The following is a 21,332-nucleotide window of genomic DNA, read 5'->3' on the forward strand; positions in this document are numbered from 1 at the left end:
TAAAGAGGCATGGAACCCCAGCTAGTGATTTTTATCTGACTTTTTATACATGGAAAACACATCTGAAGTATGTGACTCGTGTTTAGATTCTGTGTTATGAATTACTATATGTCTAATCACCATCTGAGTGATTAAATATTAATCAGGAGATACAATGTCATGTTCAGAATTTAATATCATTCTTTTGGTGACCATAGCCATGAGTTGCATGAACCAAAATGAGATAGGATCCAACATCTCTGTTTCCCATTCCCAAATCTTTCTTTCATTTACCCTAAATATTGAAAGCAACTCACACACTCCCTGTTTACTCCCCCCCCCCCGCTTGTGGACGCAGTGTTAAAAATGCACTCAAACGTCGTAACCTATGGAAAGATGAGTTTAATATCAAAAGAACATGATCTGGAATGGTAAGCTAGCCTTCACCATCTCGTCTACACATTGGTTGAAAAAAACAGACCCACCACTTCATCCTACCCTTTCTCGAGGAATTCAAGCCTGTGATGCATGGTTGAGATTTGGAAAGGAAAATCCATCCATTGCACAAGCATGGGGAAATAAAATGGCAGCAAATCATCCCAAACCCCCAGAAGTGATTGTCATCCCCACCCCCACAAATGTCAGCAGTGTGATTCATCATCGGGCCTCATTCCCGGAGCCTCAGAACCGAGCAGGTAAGAAACAAGGAACGGATTCATGCGTTGGGGTTGTTCCTCATGAGTTCCACATCTGCTTTCACCATCTCCTTCACCAGCTCCTGCCAGGAGGAAGGGAAGCACACACAAGTTAGGCCCATTCTGCTTAGAGAAAACCCTATGTCCTTATAATATGACTTCTTTCTCTTTCAGAATCACCCCTCTTCCTTCAGTATCAACTTGTGAGGGAATAGTCAAATAGTTCCTATGTTGTGTCAGCCCTATCATTGAGTAGGCCTTATGTTATAAGCTTTAAGTTACCATTAAGAGACAGTCTTATGTTATAAGCTTTAAGTTACCATTAAATGGTTTTTCTGATATTTTCACCATCACCATAACAAATACTATTTTGAATGTCAGGCAGTCCAAGCTAATTTTGCTAAAAGGCAATGCATGTTGGTTTTTTAAATCTTGCACTCTTCCCTTTGTCCTTCTTTTTTTGAGGATACTGTGCAGTCCCAGTCTGCAAAATCTTGGGCTCCAGATAATATATAAGAATTTATTTCTTACTATGCTAATAGTTTTGTAGCATGTGCTACATAAATGGTTCCAATCAATTTTGAAACTTCTTCTGTTTTACCAGCATTACTGGTCTATTTTGTGTTTCTTTTAATGACATTGATCCTATACAACTAAAGATGTTTAGGATGTACCTAAGCATTAGACGTGAAACATACAACTGGAGCCATAATTTGGAATTAATGTATTACTAGTAATGATATTGCTTAAACATACTACCTTTATGATATTTGATAATGTAGCATCATTTTTAAAGTAATGTTTATTTATCACTTCTAAACATCTGGTAAGAATATAGGCCTTTATTATATACTAGCTTGGATACCCAGCATTGCCTGGGTTATTTGAAAAAGTCAATTTTTTAAATTGTACAAGATGCATTAGGTTGTGGGTGAACTCATGCCAAGTTAATCCCGAAAAACTCCATCAGTACCTAAAGTTTGTTATGTTGGGCAAGTTTGCTCTAGATGCATCATGGGTGTGGTTCAGCATGCTCTCTGGCTGTAGGGTAAACTACAATTCCCACTATGGTGAGTCAGTCCTCTCAAACTCCTCCACTGCAACTACCACTATGGCGAGTTAGTCCTCTCAAAGCCATGGAGGTTCTGTGTGCCAGGTTTGGTCCAGGTCCATCATCAGTGGAGGTCACAGTTTCTCTGGTCGTGAGTGAAGTACAGCTCATAGAAAGGAACCCCCAAACCCCTCTAGTAATCAAATTTTGGTATAACAGGTATGTGTGCCAAGTTTGGTTCAGATCCATAGGTGTTTGGGTTCACAGTGCTCTCTAGATGTAGGTGAACTACAATTCACCCAAATCAACATGAGTTTCTCCCAAAGACCTCCAGTATTTTTTTGCAGGTTATGGGGGCTCTGTGTGCCAAGCTTGTCTAATGTCATCTTTGATGGCATTCAGAGTGCTCACTGACTGCAGGTGAATTATAAACCCCAGTACCTACAACTCCAAAATGTCTAGGTCAATTCCTCTCAAAACCCACCTGTATTCAAATTTGGTCATATTGGGTATGAATGCCAAGTTTGGTCCAGATTCATAATTGTTTGGGTTCATATTGTGCTCTGGATGTAAGTGAACTACAACTCCTATAAATCCCTCCAAAGACCTCCAGTATTTTTTGTTGGTCATGGGGGTTCTGTGTGCCAAGTTAGTTCCAGGTCCATTGTTGTGGAGTTCAGAGTGCTCTTTAATTGCAGGTGAGCTATACATCTACTACTCCTATAAATCATGGTGAATTCACCTCAACCCTCTCTAGTATGTTCAGTTGCTGCTCAATTCTTCCATTTGCTATGTGCCATAGAAAATAATAGGAAAGGGTTATGGGAGAGTCAGTGGGCGGGGTCATGCAAATTCCACACCAATGGAGAGAGTAAAAAACACTGGGATGCCTGTGGTGGAGGAAACACATAAAATCTAGGATGAAATTGTCCCCGCATGAAAGCAATCACTTGGGTGCTGGGTAGTATTTTGTTTGAGGAGGACATTGTCAGGGCTCTTGTACATTTTTACTGTGCTCACTATGACCTTTGGTGTCTCCTGAGTAGTGGGAGATATAGCTGTTTGTGGAGGCAGCAGTCTGTCAAAGTGGACACCCGGCCACACACACACACACACGCACACACACATTTTCACTTTTATTATGTATATAGAATTTTTGTAAAAAGTATATTTTTGTTTAAAATTGCAAAGAGTGTCAAGAAAATATCATGCTAGACACAAATTACTATTTTAAGAAGCCCCTCCAAACTCTGCTGGGGAGAAATACATCTCCACTATATTTTATTACAAAGAAGCATATTTAGGAAAATCCAGACGTCCAAGTCATGATTTTGTGGCCAGCTCCAAGCCCATTGGGTTGCTCACAACTGAGACAGCATAATTAAATTAAAAAGTCTGGAGAATTGCAGTAACTCCCTTTTACTGCTTCACCATATATGAATTTTCATATTATGACTTTTTTTTAAAAAAAGCCTTCCAAACTTTAAATGTTGAAATGTTTATTTTATTTCTGCTATAAATAGATTATATACTTAAGAGAAAATTCCAAAATGTTTCCCAAATGGGCTGTCATATCACACATATGGGGAGAGCGAATACTTACGTCAAAAGTGACTTTGGGTTTCCAGTTGAGTTTTTGCTTTGCTTTTGTGCAGTCGCCTTGTAGAAAATCCTATAGAAAGAAACAAAAAACAAAAATAAAAGAGCATTTTTGTTTGTTTGTTTTGTGACTGTTTGTAGAGGAATTTGAACCTCTCTGTCACATCCACATACACACAAAGAGCTAATAATAATTTGTCTTTTACCAAATGAAAGCAAAGCCTGAGCCTGATTGCTTTCCAGGTTTAAGCAGCAGGAGAAAGGCAAGCTGGTGGCCGCAAAAGTGTTGATAGACAGCGCATCTCTCCAATTTCATTATAGACTCCCCCACCAACCTACAGTTTCTGGAAAATGCTAGTGCCTTTCTGAAATGTGAACCACGTCCTCTCCCTCCTTTTCCCATCTTTTGCAATCCCATTTAAATACCGCGGCTTACAATTCACCAGGAGGCAGCACTTCGGAATCATTGCTCAAAGCAATCTGCCGTTACAAGATACGAAAATAATGACTCTTAGATTGGGACTACCTTGTTTTATATTATGCCCAGATATGCTACTGGTCGAGCTATTTGAAACGAATGTATCCTACCGTGCCTCTCTTAAAAGGCAAGTCAAAAAGCAAATATAATGAATGTAAGCGATGCAATGTGACAGATTAAACAAAATGCAACAGTATTGAATCCTGCTAAATTTTTGCATGTCACTTTCTTCATTCAGGGCAATGGTCTGCTAAAAAATGAGCAGACGTTATAAGGAAACTCCTATCAGAAAAAGATTTAATTAACGATAGATTCAAGACAGAATATTAAAAAAAATATTCTGATGAATAGGAATCATCTTGTGTTGTCGAAGGCTTTAAAAACCGGAATCACTGGGTTGCTGTGAGTTTTCTGGGCTGCATGGTCATGTTCTAGAAGCATTCTCTCCTGACTTTTCACCTACTTCTATGGCAGACATCCTCAGAGGTTGTTGGAAACTAGACAAGTGGGGTTTATATATCTGTGTAATGTCCAGGGCGAAAGAACTCTTGTCTGATTGAGTTGCAATTGGCCACTTTGATTAGAACTGAACAGCCTTGCTGCTTCAAAATCTGGCTGCTTCCTGCCTGGGGGAAGGAACATACCTCACAATGTCTGAGGATGCCTGCCATAGATGTGGGTGAAACGTCAGGAGAGAATGAGTCTGGAACATGGCCATACAGCCTGGAAAACTCACACTAGCCCATGATTTGATGGCCAGCTCCAAGCCCATTGGGTTGCTCACAACTGAGACAGCATAATTAAATTGAAACATCTGGAGAATTAAAACATCTGGAGTAACTCCCTTTTACTGCTTTATTTATCTTTATTTTTCCACTACAGAAATTTAGAATATGCTCTTAACTTGTGAAAAATATTCATATGAATTAATGTACTATTTATAATGTGTACGCTATGCTCCCACCATAGCAGTCTTGGGCCACCCATTATCCCCATTATAGGATTGATGGAAGGCAGCCCAGTTCAGTGAATGTCACTCGCTGGAACAACTCCAGCAAGTGAGAGTCCAAAAGTGGCAGGCTCAAACCCAGAACCTCAATCAATGGCTGATATCAAATGAGAGACTCCCCCCTGGGCACACGGAAAACTGGGTGACTTGGAAGGCACTGAACAGACTGAGCTCTGGCATCACGAGATGCAGAGCCAACCTTCAGAAATGGGGCCACAAAGTGGAATTCATGACATGCGAGTGTGGAGAAGAGCAAACTACTGACCACCTGCTGCAATGCAACCTGAGCCCTGCTACATGCACAATAGAGGACCTTGTGGCAACACCAGAGGCACTCCAAGTGGCCAGATACTGGCCAAAGGACATTTAATCAACTACCAAGCTTGCAAACTTTGTGTTTTGCCTGTTTGTTTGCTTGTTTGTTTGTTTTGTTAAAAATGTAATACAAATGTCTGGTTGCTCCTGACATGATAAATAAATAGTCCAGTTCAGTGAAGCATCCATAGGTTGCAGCTAGGTGTTATGCTTTTGAAAGGGACACAAAATCACACCTGTTAAACTGCATCATGTCACATGTGAATCTTATTAATGTATACCAGAAAGGAAGAACGGCTGTTGCATGATGGTGTGAAAACTATAGCCTATTTATTTATTACATATGGGGGTACAACACCTAATTCAAAATGGCAATCCTAAATCTATTGAAGATCTGAATAGTATGCTTTGATGGGACTTGCCTGTGAAAAAATACAAAAATAGCTAAAAATACCCCAACTTGGAGTCTAACTTGGTCTCATTATTAATTTAAAAGTATTTATTGCCATTTAAGGAAAAATTGTGATAAGAACTGGGTTGATGTAAGTTTTTTGGGCTGTATGGCCACGTTCCAAAAGCATTCTCTCCTGATGTTTCATCCACATCTAGGGCAGGCATCCTCAGAGGTTGTGAGTTCTGTTATTCAATCAAACAGACAAGAGTTCTTTCTCCCATCCTGGACATTTCACAGATATATAAACCTCACTTGCCTAGTTTCCAACAGACCTCACAACCTCTGAGGATGCCTGCCATAAATGTGGACAAAACATCAGGAAAGAAAGCTTCTAGAACATGGCCATATGCCCTGGAAAACTCACAGCAACCCAGTGATTCCGGCCACGAAAGCCTTTGAAAACCCATGATAAAGATGTAATTCAGTAATATGAAGGGTTCCTTTTGTAGGTAATATACTGCTATGAAAAACAGAATTGTTACATTAATCTAAAAAGGATAATTTGTGGTCTCGTTGTTGTTGTTGTTGTTGTTGTTGTTGTTATTATTATTTCTCCGCTTTTTCTTTCTACAAAGGAGATGCAAAGCATCTCAAAATCTCTGTTCTGCTGCATTATTTATATGGCTCAAGGAAATAAGATATGGACCTATTTTGCATCTAAATTTAGTCTGAACTTGAGCCTATATGCCAGCCTAGGCGTAGACAGACATTTTGAGCCAGCATTTTGCTTTCCCGAGGCACAAGGAGTGCAGAACATTTATGAACAGTGGGGATTAGGTCCCCCCCCCTCTGGAAAAAAAAAGAAAGGGAAAGAGGTATCAAAATCAAAAGCCTTCTAACTGAGCCAAATGCAGTCCTACCAGCCTTCCGTTTCTGCTGGAGTTCAACAAAAAACGATTTGGAGTTCAAAGCACCGTCCAGTTTGCTGTTTATTTTTTCTGCAAAATGTTTTTGCTTTGTTGCCAATGGGCTGTAAAAATACACCAGATATTGGGGACAAGTGGGGGAGGCATGAGAGAAGGAAATCCTACAAATACCTTTCTGTAAAATTCACTATGGTACAAATGGAGACAGATGCAAAGAACTCAACAAATAGACCAAGCAGCTTTCTTGCTTTCACTAATTCATTAGTATAGTACAGTGGTTCTCAACCTTGCTAATGCCGTGACCCCTAAATACAGTTCCTCATATTGTGGTGACCCCAACCATAAAATTATTTTTGTTGTGACTTCCTAACTGTAATTTTGCTACTGTTGTGAATCGTCATGTAAATATCTGATATGCAGGATGTATTTTCATTCACAGGATCTAATTTGGTACAGATACCCAATACATCCAAATTTGAATACTAGTGAGGCTGGGGGCGGGAACTGATTTTGTCATTTGGGAGCTGTAGTTGCTGGGATTTATAGTTCACCTACAATCAAAGAGCACTCTGAACTCTACCGACAATGGAATTGAATCAACCTTGGCACACAGAACTCCCATGACCAACAGAAAATATTGGAAGGATTTGGTGGGCATTGATCTTGACTTTTGGAATTGTAGTTCACCTACATCCAGAGAGCACTGTGGACTCAAACAATGATGGATCTGGATCAAACTTGGCACAAATACCCAATATACTCAAATGTGAACACTGGTGGAGTTTGAGGAAAATAGATCTTGACATTTGAGAGTTGTAGTTGCTGGGATTTATAGTTCACCTACAATCAAAGAGTATTCGGAATCCCACCAATGATAGAATTGGGCCAAACTTCCCACACAGAACCCCCACGACTAACAGAAAATACTGAGATTTCTGATGGTCTTTGGTGACCCCTCTGATGCCCCCTTGTGACCCCTCAGGGTCCCGACACCTAGGTTGAGAAACACTGGTATGGTACCTTTAAAACCAAACAGTCAAGTGTTTCTCTTCTAAGTATAACTTTCAGTACAAACTAACCAATAGCTTTATGTTCTATGAAAGGAGAATAAGGCTTACCCATTGCAAATTTAAAAGGTGAATTACAATCTCTTCTTGGAAATCCTACCTATGGAAAACCCAAGTTTTTGGCAAAGTAGCTGAGAGCCAACAGCCAAATTGCTGCTGTTTTAACACTACTGTACAAATCTCCCACAGATTTAAATTCACTTAACTGCGATATGATCTCTCTAGGACAGGAGAAAGGGTGAGTTTATCTAGTGAACCATTTTTAGAAACCACCCCCCCTCCCCATTTTGTAATTACTGGTTTAAATGTCAAATACTACACAATTACATTTATTTACCATCGTCTTTTGCTTTTTATGAACTTAGCAAACGCGCATATTTTTGCATCAAAGAACCGATTGTAGAGCGTGGTCTGGGATTTTAAAAAAGAAAGCAAGGAAAGTTGAGAGAAAAAATGCCAACCATTTCTATGTAAATATCCAATTTCCTGAGTTCTGGATCTGGGTGTCATCACAGCTTTGATTGTCGCTCATTAGGCAAATGATCTGGTTTCACTATGCAATTTATTACTGTCTAATTCAATTCTCTTCAGTGAAGCATGTTGGAAGCATCATAGCACATGCCCAGGGTGTTGCTAATAGAGTTCCCAAATGGGATGCCTTTTGTTTGCTTGTTGTGTGAAACTTAAACTTAATCCCGAAGCTTCCTGCTGTGGTTGGAAAGCACAGAGAGGGAGGTTTGTAAACAGGTAGGCAAGCCGAGGACCTTGCAATTACACCACATTACTATTTTACTGAGCACATAGGCAAACAGACAAAGTAGTCTCAAGAAATCTGGTGCTATGTAAATGATTTTTTTTTAACCAAGGACTACTTTTTATTTCAAATAAGCTTTGGAAATAAAACACTACAAGAAAGCCATACATTTCTTATACATACATTTCTTACCTGAAAGAAGCTAAATCTCATAGTGATGCTCTGACTATCTAACATTTTAGAAAAGGAAACCTATAGCAATAAGATGAATATTTGCAGCATTTCTGGGTCAACTACTACATATTTCTAAAACAGACATTCCCAGGCCAGTGTTTCAAAGCTTCAACACAATCAACCCAGCAAACATGGGCACTTGGCAGTAAATATGAAATAATAGAGGCAAATGCCTTTCAACCAACAAATCTATGATCAAACAGAAAATGTTAAGCCTCCGTAAGAATTTGAAAACAGCATTTATGCTACATGTGTTTACGGGAGTTGTTGCTATACTCGCCTGAGTATACTTGTAAGCCATCCCGAGTCCCTTTGGAGAGATGGTGGTGGGATATAAAGATGACGATGACGATGATGATGATTAGAAACACAACAAGATGAATCCACAGCAGACAAGATCACTCTGCTGGTTGTTGTATTGGACACAGGCCCGTAGCCAGGATTTTGATTCAGGGGGAGCTGAGTTTGATTGGGGGGGGGGGGCTGAGTCTGAGTGAAAGGGGGTCTACCCTAGCAAACCTTTTGTATAGTTACCCCAATACCCCCATGCATATGGGATATATTGAGCATGGTGATCAGATCATGATATGAATAAACATAACAGTTTAAATAATGTACCAGTAAGGCCTTCTCGTGGAACACCATGAGAATTTCGGGGGGGGGGGCTGAAGCCCCTCAAGCCTCCCCCCCCCCCGGCTACATGCCTGGTCGGACACTTCCCAAGTGTCTAGAACTGTGTGATGTATTGGCGAATAACGCGTCCAGATCCCAGTAAGGTGGCCATCTGCAGCTGGCAGATGGTAATTTTGACAGCACCGATAGTGTTTAAGTGCAGGCCAAGGTCTTTAGGCACCGCACTTAGTGTGCCGATCACCCCTGGGACCACCTTATTATTATTATTATTATTATTATTATTATTATTACTATTATTATTACTATTATTGAATTTAACTCGTTTTTTATTTTTTTCCTTTACTTTTGTAAAACAAAGTTGAGGAAGAAGCACAATACAAAGGGAATAAAAGAATGGCTATGACTTTGGTTCTTTGTCTAAATTTATTTTACGGTCGTTCAACCTGGCTGATCTCTGCTCTTGGAGCAACAGCTTTTTAAAAGCAGACTTTTTATAAACAGCCCCAAAGACTGGAAAATGCCACCCTTTCTGTCAAACAGAGAGATTTAGTGAGTTTCACTAGCAAAGAAAAGTTGGTCCAAATAAAAACAAATAAGCATTCCACTTTTAAAAAACCTGCATATAAATCAGTACAATATTTTTGTGGCAGATTGTGTGTAGAATAATAGTGACTTCAATTAGTTGTTGTTTTTGAAAGGTGCTGAGCTTCTAAGTCCTCCACTGCTTTCACATTTTGTTGACACTCGGCACATTTTAGGATAAGATCCCATTAAAGTGTTTTTACAATACAGATAAGTCAGTAAGGGACCAGAGAGGACAAAACGATCACATTCCCCAAAGTTTCCTCTTAATTTTCACTCTGGTGTCTCCAAAAAGCTATGGCACATGTATCCGAAGAAGTAATAAACATATGATGGATGATAATGAAAAGGAATAACCTTCAGTCCAGGTTTCCCACCATACTGCAGTGCATCAGCACAAATGGAAGCTGAATCCAGATCTTTAGTGACAGGGTGTGATAAGAGACCAGAAAACAGCACACTGTCTGGTTTGTTCAGGAAGTTGGGGACTGGTGGCATTGTCTATCAGAGGGGCCAAGAGAATGCTGTCAGTATTAAAACAATACTTCCTATCAACCCCAGGGAAAGGGAGACGGTCAGCACAGGCTTTGACAAGCACATTGCCAATGGAGATAAAATGGCCAGTGGAGCAAAACAGAGGGAGTTGGCAGCGTGTGTGGCGTTTAGTTGCTTTGATGGAAAGAGTGCACACGTTAATCGACACATGGACATAAAGCATATCTATCCTTTACGGACAGCATATGGAGGTCTTATCTCTGTGCTTATGTCAACCAAATCACATGGCCAGCAATGTAAATACAGGCAAAAATTTGCAACTGCTTCTCTTGGCCAAAATTTCTCCCTGTCCAGATAATTCTCCAATGGGAAGAATCCTCCATAGACTGCTAAAGTCAGCAAAACAGATTTAAGTAAGCTTTAGATTAGGACATAAAGACATCAGGAAGGAAAGTGTTACTCTTAGTTACATAATGACAACTGGCATTTACCACACCAATCAGAAATTGTCAGTACGCCCTCATGTGTTTGTTTATTTAGTCAAAGGACATATTCATCGAATGCAAATGACAATGGAACATCCATATGTAGTGAGTTTTTCACACCCAAAATTAACATGTAAATCAAACCGAAGTGATCTTATCATCATTATTGCTCTTTAGAGTGATCAACTTTGCATTCCAGGTTTTCAGTACATAAAAAAGTACTCGTTTGTTTCTAAATTTGAAGGAAAAACTATAAATTGGCATAGATTTGAAATTGAACTCTACATCCTGTAGCTCGTTTAACAAAATCTATGCATTATTGATAAATGGCATTTATATGTTATTGATAAATACTGTAGTAGGTAAAGATAAAGGTTTTCCCCTGACATTAAGTCCAGTCGTCTCCGACTCTGGAGTGTGGTGCTCATCTCCATTTCTAAGCCGAAGAGCTGGCATTGTCCATAGACACCTCCAAGGTCATGTAGCTGGCATGACTGCATGGAATGCAGTACCTATTGATCTATTCACATTTGCATGTTTTCAAACTGCTTGGTTGGCAGAAGCTGGGGCTAACAATAGGAGTTTCCCCCCGCTCCCCGAAATCGAACCTGCAACCTTTCGGTCAACAAGCTTAGCAGCTCAGCGCTTTAAGCCACTGTGCCACCAGGAGCTCCTGATAAATAGTATGTTTGCATTATTATTGTTGCTAGCAATCATTATTTTTATGAGTTCATCCTTCACTGATAACACTAATCAGTCCCATAGCACGCCTGCATTCCTACCTCCTTTGTCATTCCTACCTCCTTTTTAACATGGTTAAAAAACCACATTCGTATAGACATTTGTGTGTTGGATCATAACTGTGGGAGATCAGGGTTCAAATCCCCACTCAGCCTCAAAACTAGGCAAGTCACCCTTTCTCAGGCAAAGGGAAAGTCAAAGATAAACCACCTTTGAATACATCTTGACAAGAAAACCCTAGTAGAGTCACCATCACCATTTGACTTGAAGACTCATAACAATGGCAAACATAACAAATGCCCTTTTCAACTTGGAGATGATGCTGATGACCCATTATTATTGATTTCTCAGAATTTTGTGTGTGTCAGGAGCGACTTGAGAAACTTTAAGTCATTTCTGGTGTGAGAGAATTGGCTGCCTGGAAGGATGTTGCCCAGATGTTTTACCATCCTGTGGGAGGTGTGTCCCCACACGAGAAGCTAGAGTTGACAGATGGGAGCTCACCCCCTCCCCGGATTCGAACTGCCAACCTTTTGGTCAGCAGTCCTGCTAATTGTGCCACTGGAGGCTCCCAAGATTTCTCAGATGATTATTACAAGGAATAGTAACTTTGTGAACGGAAGTTTCAATTCAGGAATGAAGCAGCCACCTCAGGGCCCTAAACATCTTCCTAGCGTCAGGACTCGAAGCATCTCTACTTGATATATTTTGCACTTATGAGAGTGATGGATGGATTGTCTTGCTGTTTGCTCCATTCCAACTCTATGATCCTGTGACTATATAAAGGTCTTTCCCAGCACAGCACTTAATCACTGAAAAATGTCAGATTCTACTGCTTTCAATAGATGATAAATGATGTCACTGTGTTCTCACGGTACTCATAAAACTCAGTTTCCTAGAAGCTTTAGACACATAAAGTAGGGCCCATTTGAAGGACACAGGCACTTTAAAACATGTAGAGGGAGTCACAAGGTTATGATTTATATGGCTTGGTTGCTTCAATATATTTCTAGACTAGAAGATCTTTTCTCCTGACATTTCTGATTAATAGTTACAAGTCTTCCTGTCCCTGCTATAATCATATAGGGACGGCATAACAGCGATTAGTGGTTTACGTTTCTGTGAATCTGGGAAGTGGAAACAGAGGCAAAGATTTGGGGTCCTTCCCCCAATAAACAGTCCTGCTTTCACAAAACACCTGCTGTTTATTTATTTATTTTATTAAAAACCAAAAATAAATCTTAGTATGTTTTAATAAAACTTGTAAAGCTCAATACTATTCATTTATAATATTTATGAATATTTTAAAAGGGTTTATTTGCATTTATTTCCATGTGACTAATGAAAGGGTTAAGGCAAAAGAAGGCAGGATCGTTTTGTATTTGGAGCAAGTGTATCCCTCAGCATGCTCAACAAAAGAGGAAATCCAAGCAATGGCCTTTCACATGACATCATAAAAGCCTAATTTATCACCAGCCACCAAACATCTAGAAAATCATAACATCCTTTCAGGAAAGCCATGTGCAAAATAATCAGATCGACTTTGATGACAGCTTTAATACGTGAGTCCAAGTAGGACACTACAAAGAGTAACCCTTTCCAGGTGCTTGTTTACAGCTAAGCATGTCCTCGTGGAACGGCGCTTACACTTCTCCTGCAATCTTCATCCTAAAAGAGCTTTTCCTGCTTTTCCTTCTATAGTTATGATGCTCCAACTTAATACTATCAAAGTGAGATGCTGATCTCTATAGTCTATATTTAGAGATGTGCAAAACTTAAATTGACCAAGCTTGCATTGAGTGGGGGATTACCCAATACAGAAGAATTCTTTAGTCATGTGTTGTTCTCAGCTGTACCATTTTTGAACCCAAGGATAAAAGGGGCACCATTATTTCCTCTGTCACTGCACTCTACAGACAGATAGAAGGGAGTCCCCATTTTTTGAACAAGAAATTTTATATGATATTTATGATATAGATTCATCGTTGAGCCTCGAACCCCAGGCCTCGACCGTGGCTCAGGGAGCTTTTGCACAACTAAAACTTGTGCACCAGTTGCACCCATACCTTGGGAAGTCTGACTTGGTCATGGTGGTCCGCGCTCTTGTTACATCCCATATAGATTACTACAATGTGTTCTCTATGGGGTTGCCTTTGAAGATTGCTCGGAAGCTTCAAATAGTCCAACAGAAGGCAGCCAAATTGCTCACTGGAGTGGCGCTTAGCGACCATATGTAATGAATCCCTTACCTTAGCTGGCTGCATGAAGCCTAAGGGAGTGGGCCTGACGAAGCCATGGCATCCATTTTAGAAAAGGGAGACAGGGAGAAGCCATTTTAGTTCAAGTCTTGTAAGGAAAATAAGAAGGCTAGGATTGGCTAGAAAGATGGGACGGAGCCTAAGTAGTCTAGAAGAAAAAAAAGTATCTTTTAAACTGAGGCTTGAAGTCCCAGTTGAGTCAGTTAGGGTTTGGAGCTGTTAGAGAGAGGAAGAGTTGGTGTTAGTCAGAGCGAGTTTGGGTTTGAAGAAGAAGATTGGGTTAGTCTTTTGTGAAGTATTCAGAGTAGCTATTGAGGAGATAGCTAGAATACTGTTTTGTGGAGCGGTACCCAGTTAGTGGTCTGTTCAATTCCTAAGGAAGTCTAGTTCAGGGTTTTTGGCTAGTTTCCTAAGGGGCATTTTTGGAAGTTACTTTCAGAGATTCATTTCCTGAAGTAATTTTCTGTGGTGGAACTTTGAAGACTTGTAACCCAGAAGTTTTAACATTTTGACTCTTAACGCAACCGCAAGCTTTTTATGCCAGTATTTTACTGAAACCATTAAGCATTTGTACCTGAATATTTCAAGCCTTTTCAATAAATGCTGTTGTTATTTTATTCAACTTATATCAGCCTCAGTGTGAATACCTTTGTGATCAAAGTACTACTAAAGTCAGCTTCATAGCAGCCTCACAGAAACTATAGTGGCGCATTGTGTGTTACAGAACAAACTCTCAATATTACCTCAGCCTGAATAATAGTGAAATGGTGGCAGCGGAATTCATTTGAAGAATCATTTTAAGTCTCTCAATTCCAGTGGTTCCCAGTTCCTAACTTTTAAATATACAGTTGGTTCAGCAACCATACTCTCTCTGCCTTTTGTGTGCGTTATAATTTTGGCCGAGCAGCATTGGGGTATTTTATAGATTTCCCTGTCTATAAATAAAAAATAAATTAAAATCTTACTTTTGCTATGTTGTTATACCATACCACCCCTCTGTTGCATCAGCTTCACTTGCTGCTAGTCTGCTACTGAGCACAATTTAAAGTGCTAGCTTTAGCCTATAAAGCCCTAAATGGTTCTGGCCCAGCTTACCTGTCCGAATGTATCTCCCTCTATGACTTACCTCGGAGGTTAATATCATCGGGGGAGGCCCTGCTCTCGATCCCACTACGCTCGTAAGTGCGACTGGTAGGGAAGAGAGACAGGGCCTTCTCAGTGGTGGCCCCTCGTTTGTGGAACTCTCTTCCCAATGAAATCTGAACAGCCCCCTGCATCCTGTCTTTCAGGAAAAAACTTAAGACATGGTTATGGGGCCAAGCATTCGAGCTGTAACTATAGCAGTGAAATAATGGAGAGTGACTGATTCTGGACTACGGTTTTGAATTTGTGTGATTTTAATTACTGTTTTAATAATTTATGTTTTATTGCTGTTTTAATTGTAATTGTTATTCTTGGAATTTGTTTGTTGGGCAATGAATTGCTGCTGGTTGTGAGGCCACCCTGAGTCCCCTTCGAGGTGAAAAGGGTGGGGTACAAGTATGGGAAATAAATATATAAAACTAACTAGATAAAACTGCAGAGATAAACTGGTAACAATATGCTCCAGGACTGACCCAAATCTTTGCTACCTGAGGCAAACAATAAGATGTAATGCCTTTCTCCATACACTTTAAGGATCTGGCATTGGCACCTTACTAAAGCACAGGAAATGGGACAGGGATCTCTGTCATTAAACTCCTCTGTTCTCCAGATGAAGAAAAACATTGGAGGAGATCAGGAGCAGCAGCTGTGAATGTCACTGCCACCATCCAGCATCTGCTGCTAATGTGGTTCCTAGTTTGGCATTCAGGTGTTGCCCCCGAGGATAGTTTTTGTTGTCATTTTGCATTGTTTTGACTGTCTTTTCCTCGGCTGTGATTAGCCTGCTTCTACACCAAGACTAACCTGCACCAGAGTTTGGAGAAATGTGCCTCCTTGTTTAAGTATTTCTTAAATTTATATCGTACCTTTCTCCCAAGGCATTTTACAAAGTAGTACAGCCAAAACAATTTGTTGTACGACAGTGTTCTAATAATTGAATAAGCAATCTTGTTGAACTCTAATTTAAAACAGTTTAGGAACATTCGAAACAGATGAAAGAAGATAAAAATGCAACAATTCCATTAAAAGGTCCTTTCGCAGCAGTTTGCTAACAGCTGAAGCTCTTTCTAAATAGAGGACAAGCATCCTTTATCCGGAATCCCAAAACACACTATGCCTTCAACATTTGCTAGGGTTGGGGTCCCAAGATCCCCACAAAACTGGGAAAACGAAGAATAAAAATCCTCACTATGTTATCCTTAGAGAACACCTCTCTAGGGCAGGAGCTATGATGGCGCAATGGGTTAAACCCTTGTGCTGGCTGAACTGCTGACCTGAAGGTCTGTTTGAATCCACGAGATGGGGTGAGCTCCCATCTGTCAGCTACAGCTTCCCATGTGGGGACATGAGAGAAACCTCCCACAGGATTGTAAAACATCTGGATGTCCCCTGGGCAACGTCTCTGCAGACCACCAATTCTCTCACACCAGAAGCGACTTGTAACTTCTCAATTCGCTTCTGACACCATTAAAAAAAACCTCTCTAGGAATCTCTAGATCTTCCAGTGCAGTTCTGTGATCAACTTCACTCAGAATCTGATCACAGTCCTGCTGGAAGATCTATAGTTTCTTAGATATAACATATTAGTCAAATCCTTGAATAATCAAATCTACAAAAAGCAAAACTACTAAATCATGCGGATTCCTGTTGAAGGTTTAAAAACCACAGATTGCCAGAAGCAAAGGATGAATGACAACGAACAGATTAGTACTATCGTTGCTTTATTGTCCTTTAATTCTTACGATGTCAAAGATGTTATGGGACTCTAGTGAAGACAAGAATAAAAATTCTACAGAGCATAGGCTGGATTCAGCTTCAGCTTTTCTCAATTCTTAATACAACTATCTTTCATCTCCTCTCTTTTTAAAGTCAAAGGCAACCTGTTCTCTCAATATTCTACAGAATCTAGCTATAACCTCATTGTTTCTTTCGGTTTAAGGATTTTAATTGTACCTTTCCATTTTTCCCCTGGCAACCTTACTGCTAAGGAATGGTGCAATGTATAAGCCCCACAGTAAGAATGTGCTCACAGATAAATATTTATATGCTCCACTACGTTTTCAGGGCATCGGCATCATCACCAAATGAAGACAGTGTTCATGTCAGTTTGTCTTCTCTGTGAACCTCTTAGTTTAAATACCTTCAACTGAAAAAAGGCTTTTTTGATCCACTGTCAAAAAAAAAAAAACTTGATTCTTTTACCCTCCAGCAAATGCAAAAGAACATTTCAGAAGAGGAAAAACTGTCATTTTCCAAATCTCCTGTTCTAATTACCAAGCTTCCTTTACATTCAGAAGAAATAGCAGCACAGAAGCATTCTCTGTAGATTTTTTTTTAAAAGAACAAACACCGAGGTTGGGATGAGAAGAGATCTCTTCTGTTTTCATTTCATATTGCCTATATGTTTCATCACAAGTACTGGAGCCACTGGTGGCGCAGTGAGTGAAACCCTTGCGCCGGCAGAACTGAAGACCGAAAGGTCGAAGGTTCAAATCCAGGGAGAATGCAGATGAGCTCCCTCTGTTAGCTCCAGCACCCCATGCGGAAACATGAGAGAAACTTCCCACAAGGATGATAAAACATCAAAACATCCGGGTGTCCACTGGATAATGTCCTTGCAGACAGCCAATTCTCACACCAGAAGTAACTTGCAGTTTATTAAGTTGCTTCCAACAGGAAAAAAAGTCACAAGTACCAAGTTCCCCTTTTGATGTTAAAGCCTCCTATCTTCCAACTGTTCAATTTTGGAAAGGACAGCTCTGATTAATCCTGTCTTCCCATGTTTTTAACTGATTTTAAAACCTCCCAGTTTCCATCTCTTCCTCTCATGGTCCCATTTTTATTCACCACTTACTTCAATTTTTGAAATCTTAGTTCCAGATGTAAAAAAAAAATACAGTAGTGGAGAGAGTAATATCTCACTTATCTTCCCTTCCCAATTCTGGCTTATGATGACACTATTTTAGGGTTTTCTTGGTGCAATGTCTTCCGAGTAGGTTTAGAGTTGCCTTCCTCCATAAGCATGACTTGCCCATGGGTTTCCATGGTTGATTCAAATCTTTGTCCTCCAGAGTCTTAATCCAGGACACAAACCACTACACCACATTGGATCTTTCATTATATAACCCCTATTTAATAATAATGCTCACAAGATAGTTCTGTTGCTTCTATCCATCATGAAGACTTTTTTGGGGGGAGGACAGGTCACATAAAACGACGCAACACATAAAACGATGCAAATGATTGCTCATCTCATGCAACCAGCAACCCTGAAAGCAATGTTTAATTTAGGTTGTTGATTACCAGAGTGCATTTCAGAATATAGCAGGAAAGTATCATTATGTTCTGTGGTTTTGCTCCTAATTTTTAAGGTATGACATGAATTACTGACTGAGTACCAAACTGCTTTTTGAAAACAATTATGGGATAGTTATTTTGTGCGAACGAGGTCCTTGATGGATATTCGATATTACGAAGTGATCCTCAGTAAACAGCACAGAACGGAAAAGCAAAGAGAGCTTGTTTTCCAGTAGGACCTGTCTTTTCAAATTGCTTATTTTGTAATTATAGTCATGTGTTTTCAGTAACATGGAATAGGCAAGATCTTTATTAGGAACATGAGCTACTTTTGTGACAGTGTAATTTTGTTTGCCATTGCCTTTATACCATGCCTGGCTCATTTCAACTCTTTCTCGGGGCTTACTTCTTACACCATTTAGGAAAATCTTAGTAACAAAGAAAAACACAATCTACCTAGTTGAAAAAGGTGTTAGATATACTTTTCAGAATTCCACTCCTTTAATTCTTTGCTGCTGTTTGGAAAATATTTTCTTCTGCAAGACCTTTCGGAGTGTAAACAAAAAGTAGAAGAAAAGTGCTAGACTTGAGGAGAAACAATATGAGAAGAGACACACCAATTAAGTTGTTCTCTGAGCTACTGCAATCTTGTAATTAACAGCTCAGGGCAAAAAAAAGAAGAAGTGATTCTCCATACAAGCCTTTGATTGAAGCCAGCAATGCATGTAAGTAAAGAACTTGGTATCTCCTTTGATGCGAGTGAATTATTTTATTTATTTATTTATTTCAAACATTTGTACCCCACCCTTCTCAACCCCCTGGAGGGGGACTCAGGGCGGCTTCCAGACGGCAACAATTCGATGCCACATAATAAAATACAAACCACCAATAATTATAATAGTTAAAAACATTAAAACAATATACTTACAATCTACTAAACTATTACCAGTCTGGTGGCCATTATCTAGCCAAATTCTGTGATTGAGTACTCCATTTAACTTATCCATAATCAATTTCCAAGCCATTGAATTACTGCCGATTATGATTCATCTTTCTTTTCCAGTATGTCCCACACTCACATACCCATCAAACATGGATGGCTGATGTTGCTCTAGATCACCAATCTTGGATGTCTTTAGGCAACGTATTCTGTTGGAAGTATCCAATGTGAATTTTCCTCTGAGCTTTGTAATATGGGAGAAAATTTCTGTTTCATATTCAAATTAAAGTAATAGCTATCTTAGGCCAAGGGATAAACAACATCCCCCAAAAAAAGACTTAGGGAAAAATATACAGTACATTTGGAAAATGGGAATACTTACAGAAAAAAAGGATTTAAGTATTCAATAGCATGTTCTATCAGAGAAAACATGTATAAAATGTTCTATAGAAGTTATATAACTCTTGAATTTGTTCTGTTCTGTTAGAAATGTAATATAATTTTGACTGGTTGTCCTCACACGCCAAATAAACAAATAAATAAATAAATAAACTCTTGAATTAATGGCTAAAATTGATAAAACCCAACAGGTGGAGTTTTGGAGATGCAAAACGCAGAAAGGCACCTTCTTCCATGTTTGGTGGATCTGTATGTTGGTAAAAACGTTTTGAAAAAGGTGACTAAAGAAACCAACAAAATGATCACTAAGAAGATGAAGAAACCCCAGAAATGTGCTTATTAGGTTTGTTTCTGGAGAGAACTGGAAAAACAATATAGAAATTTGCCAATGCAATGCCAGTGAGTATCATTATAGCAATATCTTGGAAGGGGAAAAAAAGAACTACTTATTAAGGATTGGAGAAGAAAAGTAGTAGAGTATATCTAAATGGCCAAAAGTAGTAGAGTATATCCAAATGGCCAAGATGGTGTACAAGGAGGAAAACAAAGATGAATTTGCTAGAAAATGGAGACCGGCCTTTGGGTGTTTTAAAAAAAAGACAGAAATAGGTTTTGAAAAAGCCAAACAGGGGATTTATTAGTGTAATGATAAGGACATATTTTTGTTAGATACTAGTTCCATATGGTGTGGTGTCGGAAGTCATGAGCAGTTCATAGATGGGAATGAGGTGGTGATGGGACATGATTGTTTGTCTTGAACCCAGGCCATCCAAAAAAATGTAAGCCCTTATATGAATCTGCCCAAGTTTTAAGACATTTGGGGAGGGCTTCCTTCTGTTTCAACCTCATCACATATATCTTTGGTGAGGACACAGAAAAGGACTGTCTTGGTAGCTGTTACCAGGCTGTAAAACCCCTTCTCACGGGAAGCTTAGTTTTTTGTTTCACTCTGTGGGAAGTTAAATATTTTTAGGCTTTTGTCTGTTAACTGGATGTGGCAAAAGGATCTTTTAGTTGGGTGTGCTCTATTTCATCTCCCTTGTCTTATACTTTAAATGTATCTAAAGCAATTTTAAATGAGTGATTTTTATAAGATTCTTAATGTACTGGTTTTAATAATTTATTTATTTATTTGTATATTACCAACCCACAAGACTGTTGCCTATGGTTTCACCCACATCAGACACAATATGTCCTCTCTAGGAATTTACTAGGTTCTCTAGAAAGTTCTATGGCATGCTTCCTCTGGAAGTTATAACAGAATTGTGTTGGATACCTCTAGGAATTTGCTAGATCCTCCAGGGTTACTCTAAAGTCATTCCCAGTGGAAATCATTATTTTCAATAGGATTTACTGTTATCCATGTTAAGTTCAGTAATGTATCTGTCATGGAGGTCTTACTATACTTCATTTTAATCTCTTTTGTAAGATGCCTCAAATCCTTTCCCTTTGTAAGTGGGATAAATAAGTAAATAAATTAACTAAGTTTATTGAAGCAAGGATACAAGATTATTTTTGAGGTATGTGATGCCAATCTATAAAGCACTATGCATAGTTATCATAAAACAACACGGAAGAACAATACTAAGATCTAGTCTTCTTTAACTGCTGCCTTCTCATTCTCAATGAGCCTGTGGAGGGGTTGTCTGATTTAATTCTATAACTTATGGTTTAAGTATATCCTGCTTCATATATGTACTTTCCTTTATACTTGGGCATGCCTCACTCTTTAAAATGAAATATATTTTGTACAAAAACAAGATTAGAATGGATCAGAGACACCATACTGCACATGTTCAATAAAGAGAAGATTGATGGCAAAGTGAACTGGAAAATAATGTGCAAGCCGGAGTCCATT

The 21,332-nt window shown here is 39.3% G+C and overlaps 1 protein-coding gene across 1 annotated transcript in view; it reads right to left on the reverse strand.

Annotated features, from left to right (window-relative positions):
- Positions 1 to 366: 366 nt before the first annotated feature.
- Positions 367 to 21,332, reverse strand: part of GMDS (GDP-mannose 4,6-dehydratase) — a 335,902-nt gene continuing 314,936 nt past the window's right edge. Inside the window, exons 10-11 of the mRNA XM_060774739.2 lie at positions 3,329 to 3,397; positions 367 to 757 (exon numbers count right to left, since the gene is read on the reverse strand). Coding sequence (XP_060630722.1) covers positions 695 to 757; positions 3,329 to 3,397 — 132 coding nt within the window. The 3' untranslated portion in view covers positions 367 to 694. The remainder of the gene's footprint in view (positions 758 to 3,328; positions 3,398 to 21,332) is intronic.

This window comes from Anolis sagrei, chromosome 4 (genome assembly GCF_037176765.1).
Source record: "Anolis sagrei isolate rAnoSag1 chromosome 4, rAnoSag1.mat, whole genome shotgun sequence".
Taxonomy (NCBI): Eukaryota; Metazoa; Chordata; class Lepidosauria; order Squamata; family Dactyloidae; genus Anolis; species Anolis sagrei.